The 6,690-nt window shown below is 38.0% G+C and overlaps 1 protein-coding gene across 1 annotated transcript in view; it reads right to left on the reverse strand.

Annotated features, from left to right (window-relative positions):
* Window positions 1–6,690, reverse strand: part of KIF4A (kinesin family member 4A) — a gene marked incomplete at its 3' end in the record, with an annotated part of 103,927 nt that overhangs the window by 88,114 nt on the left and 9,123 nt on the right. Inside the window, exons 4-5 of the mRNA XM_017867037.1 lie at window positions 4,327–4,493; window positions 3,995–4,089 (exon numbers count right to left, since the gene is read on the reverse strand). Of these exons, the coding sequence (XP_017722526.1) occupies window positions 3,995–4,089; window positions 4,327–4,493 (262 nt within the window). The remainder of the gene's footprint in view (window positions 1–3,994; window positions 4,090–4,326; window positions 4,494–6,690) is intronic.

A 6,690-nucleotide genomic window follows, 5' to 3' on the forward strand; every position in this document is an offset into this window, starting at 1 on the left:
AAAAAAAAAAAAAAAAAAAAAATTAGAAATTAACCAAGAGTGGTGGTACATGCCTATAGTCCCAGTTACTTGGGAGGCTGAGGTAGGAAGATTGCTTGAGCCTGGGAGGTTGAAGCTACAGCCATTGCTTTCCAACCTGGGAAACAGAGTGAGATCCTGTCTCTAAAAAAAAGAAAAAGAGGCCAGGCACCGTGGCTCATGCCTATAATCCCAGCACTTTGGAAGGCCAAGGCTGGTGGATCACTTGAGGTTAGGAGTTTGAGACCAGCCTGGCCAACATGATGAAGTCCCGACTCTACTAAAAATACAAAAATCAGCCAGGCACGGTGGCATGTGCCTGTAGTCCCAGCTACTTACTTGGGAGGCTAAGGCAGGAGAATAGCTTGATCCTGGGAAGCAGAGGTTGCAGTGAGCCGAAATCACGCCACTGCACTCCACCCTGGGAGACAGAGTGAGACTGTCTCAAAAATAAAATAAAATAAAATAAAGATAAAATTAAAATTTGAAAAAATTTGAAAAGAAAAGAAAGACATCTGATGTTCATATATTTGAAAGACTTAATATTGTTAAGATGGCAATATTTCCCAAGTGGATCTATAGATTCAACGAAATCTCTATAAAAATCCCAGCTGGCTTCTTTGCAGAAATTGACACGTTGAACCTAATATTCATATGGAAATGAAAGGGATCCAGAATAGCCAATACAATCTTGAACAAGAACAAAGTTGGAGGACTCACACTTCCCAATTTCAAAACTTACCACAAAGCTACAGTAATGAAGACATAAGGCGTAAGGCATACAGATCAAAGGAATAGAGACCAGTTGCTTCTTGACAAGTATGCCAAGACAATTCAGTGGGGGAAAGGAGAGTCTTTTCAACAAACGATGCTGGGATAGCTGTATATACAGATGCAAAAGATTGAAACTGGACCACTCTTCACATCATATGCAAAAATTAACTCAAAATGGGTCAAAGCCTAAATGTGATATGAAAGGACATTCTTCCAAAAGATATATAAATTGCCCATGACCACATGAAACAATGTTCAACATCATTAGCCATTGGTAAAATATAAGTAAAAACCACAATGAGATACCACTTTGTACCCACTAGGATAGCTATAATTAAAAAGGCATAATAACAAGCAAATCTGATGGCCCAGGAGTTTGAAAAATAAATAAGTAACAAGTGAAAATGTGGAGATACTGGAACCCTTATATATTGCTGGTGAGAACATAAAATGATGTTGTTGTTTTGAAAAACAGTGTGATGGCAGTTCTTCAAAAAGTTAAACATGGAGTGACCATATGACCCAGTAATTCCACTCATAGGTATACACTCAAGAGAAATGAAAACAGGTCTACAGAAAAACTTATACACAAATGTTCGTTGCAGCATTATTCATAATAACCCAAAATGAAAACAACCCAAATGTCTGTCAAGGGATGAATGGATAAATAAAAACATGGTATTTCCACACAATGGAAGATTGTTTGGCAATAAAATAGAATTAAGTACTGATACATGCTACAATATGGATGAACTGTGACATTATGCTATGTGAAAGAAGCCAGTCACAAAAGACCATATATTGTATAATTCCATTTATATGAAATGCCCAGAATAGACAAATCAGCAGAGACAGAGGATTGGTTATCGCCTAGGATGAGAGGTGAGGAACATATACTGGGGGGAAATAAGGAGTGAATGCTAATGGGTATGGATTTCTTTTTGAGGTGATGAAAATATTCTACAATTTATTGTGGTGATGGTTATACAACTCCTTGTGAATATACTAAAAATCAGTGAATTGTATACTTTAAAAGGGTGAGTGTTATGGTATGTTAGTTATATAATTATATCTTCTATTTTTTTTAAAAAAAATTAGACAGTTACCATATGACCTAGCAATTCCATTCCTAGGTATATACCCAAGAGAAATGAAAACATTTGTCCACATGAAAATTTACACACACAAGTTCATAACAGAGAAAACTGGATATGACTGATGAATGAACAACCATAATGTGGCATATCCATACAATGGAATATTGTTCAGTAATAAAAAGAAATGAGGCCGGGTATGGTGGCTCACGCCTGTAATCCCAGCACTTTGGGAGGCCGAGGCGGGTGGATTACTTGAGGTCCAGAGTTCAAGACCAGCCTGGCCAATATGGTGAATGAAACCCCATCTCTGCTAAAAAACACAAAAATTAGCCAGGCATAGTGGCACATGCTTGTAACCCCAGCTATGGGAGGCTGAGGCAGTAGAATTGCTTGAACCTGGAAGGTGGAGGTTGCAGTGAGCCAAGATCGTGCCACTGCACTCCAGCCTGGGCAATAGAGTGAGACTCTCTCTCTCTCTCCAAAAAAAAAAAAAAAAAAAAAGGTATGAAGTACTGATATATGATGCAACATGGATGAACCTTAAAAATCTTAGGTTAAGCCAGTCACAAAAGACAATATATTGTATGATTACATTTATATGAAATGTAGGTTAAGTGGTTGCCTAGGGCCAGGGAAGGGGGTGGGAATGGGGAGTGATTGCTAATGAATATGGGGCTTCTCCTTGGGAAGATAAAATGTTCTAAAATTAGATTATGATGATGATTGTACAACTGTGAATATACTAAAATCCACTGATACGTATAGTTTAAATGGGTAATGTTATAGTATGTAAATTATATCTCAATAAAGCTGTTAAAACAACTTGGAACTGAACACCTAAAAGAAGATAAAGAAAGCATAACAGCCTTTAAAAATAGTCTTAGCAAAGCTAAATCTCAAGTGCAAACATAGAACAAAAGGGTACTTTTGAATGACACTCAGAACAAAAGCTGAATAAGGAAGAAACAGGTCTGCACTCAGTGGCAGCAGTATAATAATGATAAATGACAGAAGTAAAATTCCTCGATTACTATTTTTCCTTCTGCCTTCTCAGTTCCCAAGAGAGAAATGAAGCCCAATATGAGTAAAGAGGTAGTAAGCGTAAACCCAACTGCTTTAATAAGAGTTCAAATATCTTGGACCAGATGAATTATAGCTAAGGGAACAGAGAGTAATTTCAAACGAGACTGCTGAAGCTATGTCAACGATCTTTGACGAATCACAAAGAAAGATGTTCCAGAAGACTGGGCAGATGCAATTTCAATTTTCAAAACAGGGATAAAAGTTAATTCCATAAATTACCAACAGTGGGTTTGATATAAGTCTAGAGTGGATTATTACAGAGACAGCATGCAAGAGCCTAGAAACAGAAGAATAAGCACTAGAAGCCAACCTTGAATTCACCAAGAAAAAGCACTTTAGGCTAAAAACCCTTATTTCTTTTTTTGTATTGTTACTAAGCTGGTAGCTATGAGAAATACAGTAGATATGGTATATCTGGATTTAGCAAGGCATCTGATGAACTATTTTATGATATCCTTAAGAACAAAATTGAGATATATGAGCTGGATGTTAATTTTTATTAGAGAGATTAATAATCACTTGAAGATCATTCCCAAGGCATGCACATTACCAGGTCACTATCATATTAGAAGAAGGTTTCTAATAACATACATCACAGCATTCTTCTAGCCTTAGGAATTTCATCACTTTTCAAATTCAACAATTTGAATAAAGGCATGGAAATTGTGCTGAGGTTTATATGTGACAACATCTGGAAGAGATGGTGAATACTTAAAACGACAGAATCAGGATACTGATTTTAATTATAAATAGTTGGGGTAAAACAAAACAAAATAAAACTAGAACTAAAACTTGCCTGGACCAGATGAAATCAAACCAAGGGCCAGATCCAAATTTCATACCTGAATTAGAGAATGAGTGCAAGGGAAAGAAACAATTTTTCACTATTTCTAAAGTCAGCCTCAAATCTAAATCGTAGTTACTGTTAGAACGTGATCTCAAATCCCAGTCGAAACACCAACAATACCAACAAGAGTACTAGAACTGTTTATCTACAACTGTGACCTTAATTACTCTCTTACCCTCTTTTAGACGATCCCCTTCAGCCTTGGTTTTCTTCTGTCTTTCTGATCCAGCAAGGTCTACAAGATGCAGCTTGGAGCGAAAGCTGCTATTCCTGTGATAATGAAAGGAAGACACAGTGAGAATGGTACACAAGCTTGAGACTAGCTGAGTATCAAAGCTGACCTGTCAGCTCTCATTTTCTTTCAAGTCAGTCAAAGTGGCTCCATTAGTCACTCGTGCTCACAATACTGATGTCTGACGATTTGTCAAATCAATTGAAGAAGCAGCCTAATGTTTAACCTTAATAGAACTAATACTAAAAATCTTGACTCTTTAAATTGTAACTTACTTGTCATTTTTCTTTCTTTGCTCTATGGAGATTGTAAAGATGGCATGAGATCGGGACGACTGGGAGTTCATAGCCGTGGAGGCCACAGTCCTAGAGTTGTTGCCCTGCTCCAAACAGGAAACAGTATCCAAGGCAACTAAAACAGTCTTCTCAGTGAGTCCCACAATCTAATTGCAAGAAAGAGAAAATTCCCTTATGATTTATACTTCAAATGCTGGGTCAGAAATATACGGATTTGTGGTTTAAAAAATGCCTTGATGCTCTAGTAGAACCTCAAATAGAATAGTTATAGTGATAAGAACTGCTTTAACTAGCAACTCTGTGAAGATAGCTGGAAACCAAGGTCTCCAATCTTCCTTAGGAACTTCACCAGTCAATACTGGAGCTAGAAAAGATCTCAAGATTTTAGGGTAGTAATGGCTATGTGCCTTCCAAGGAACCCCAAGTGAAGTTAATTTTGGTCCCAAGGAGAGCAAGTACAGCACAAACAGTGATGGCATTTCTCTTTGTTACTTTCACCTCTATCTGACCCCATGCTCCTCTCTGTACCTCTGATTCATTTTAAACCTCATTTTCACTAGAGGAAATAGCATGGTACAGTTTCCACTGGATTAGGAAGCCAGGAAAACAAGGCCCCAGGCTTAGTACTGTATTTACCTGGGAGAACTTATACAAGTTGAATCTCTTGGAGCCTCTGAGGTGATTGGACTAGAGGCTTATGAACTCTTTTCTAGCTCCAGTATGCTATAATTTTAGTACTTCATAGCTCCCAAACTTACTTCTGTGGCCCTAATTTCTAGTCTTTTATTTCTAATGATCTACTACTTATACTCTGAAATCAGTCAATTATAAACGAAATTCATCTTCTTCCCACAAACACTAATTCTCTCTACTATAATACTCCATTTCTATTAATCTTGTCTCATATTCTCAAAAACTCACATCGCCTTCAACTCCTCCCACTTCTCCATATCCCGTCTATCACCAACTACTAGTCATTCTCCTTTTGAATCCATCACTTCCTTTTCCTTTACACATCTACTCGCCTAGTTCAGGCCCATATTACTTCACACCTAAAAAATAAGCAACAGTTTCCCCAACTGGTCTTCCTCATCCTAGTCTTTCTCCTTTTCAATCCATTTCTGTTTGGTTTATCCTAAAATGTCACCAACCTACTAAGCCCTGTGTCAGATAATGAAGATACAAAGAGATTTCCAAGTACTCCCCTGACCTCCAGGTTAGGGTGAATTCCTTATAAGAATGAATTCACATATCACTTGTAACAGAGTTGGAGAGATACACACATAAGATAAAAACTTGGTAAAAGTAGCCACAGTAATCCCTCACTCAGAAGTTTTACATAGTTTATATATGGTTCACAGAGATAGAAACTAAGCTCTTTAGCCCGGCTTCATAATCTGGTCCTAACATATCCCCTGTTACTTCTCAGCCCAAATCCTCTAATCCAGACAGACTTGTGTAGTCTTATTACCCTCAGGTGTATATTTTCTGCTTTCCTGCTAAAGCTATTCTTCACCATAAGAATATCCTTGTTTATTTTCTCTATTATTTAAAGCCTATCCATCTCATCTGAAGAGTGTTTACAAACTCGTCCTTACCAATTTGTGTCAGGAATTTATACTTCCCTGTATTGCAAATCTCACCTCAAACAACTCTTAGGACTTAATTCCTGCCTTAACATGGGGCACATAAAAGATCTTGAAACAGGGTCAAGTGCTGGCTCAGCACAATAGCATGTATTTTGTCCAGATTTCTTATCCTCACTATCCAAATCATCTTTGTATATTCCAAGCTCATCAGGGCTGATCCTTTAAACCTTGCATTAGTAGCTGGCTAACAACTTAATGCCCCAGAAAAAAAAAATCAGCAGCACAGGCACCTGCCCCTCACTGGTACCCCAAATCTTCAACTTTCTTTTTTTTTTCCTTTGTGCAAGGGAAGAAGGGAAGGAGGAGTAAGATATTATTCCAAGTTTTCTCACAGTACTACCTAGTCTCATCTACTTCCAGCCTCTGATTTTCCCACTCCTGAATACTCAAGCTCTGCCTGTTTTCAACACTGACTTCTGGATTTGGCTCACTCCCACATAGTAAACTCTCATTTTGCCTCACATTTTCTGTTCAGTTCTAGCTCCTCATCTTGCATCTATACCATCTAACAGAAGATTCTCAAATAAGCTATCTCTTCTTCCTATGATACTTACATGTTTTAAAAATTATATATTGTTAGGCCGGGCGCAGTGGCTCAAGCCTATAATCCCAGCACTTTGGGAGGCCGAGACGGGCGGATCACGAGGTCAGGAGATCGAGACCATCCTGGCTAACACGGTGAAACCCCATCTCT

The sequence above is a fragment of the Rhinopithecus bieti genome, unplaced genomic scaffold (assembly GCF_001698545.2).
Source record: "Rhinopithecus bieti isolate Rb0 unplaced genomic scaffold, ASM169854v2 scaffold_3714, whole genome shotgun sequence".
Lineage (NCBI taxonomy): Eukaryota > Metazoa > Chordata > Mammalia > Primates > Cercopithecidae > Rhinopithecus > Rhinopithecus bieti.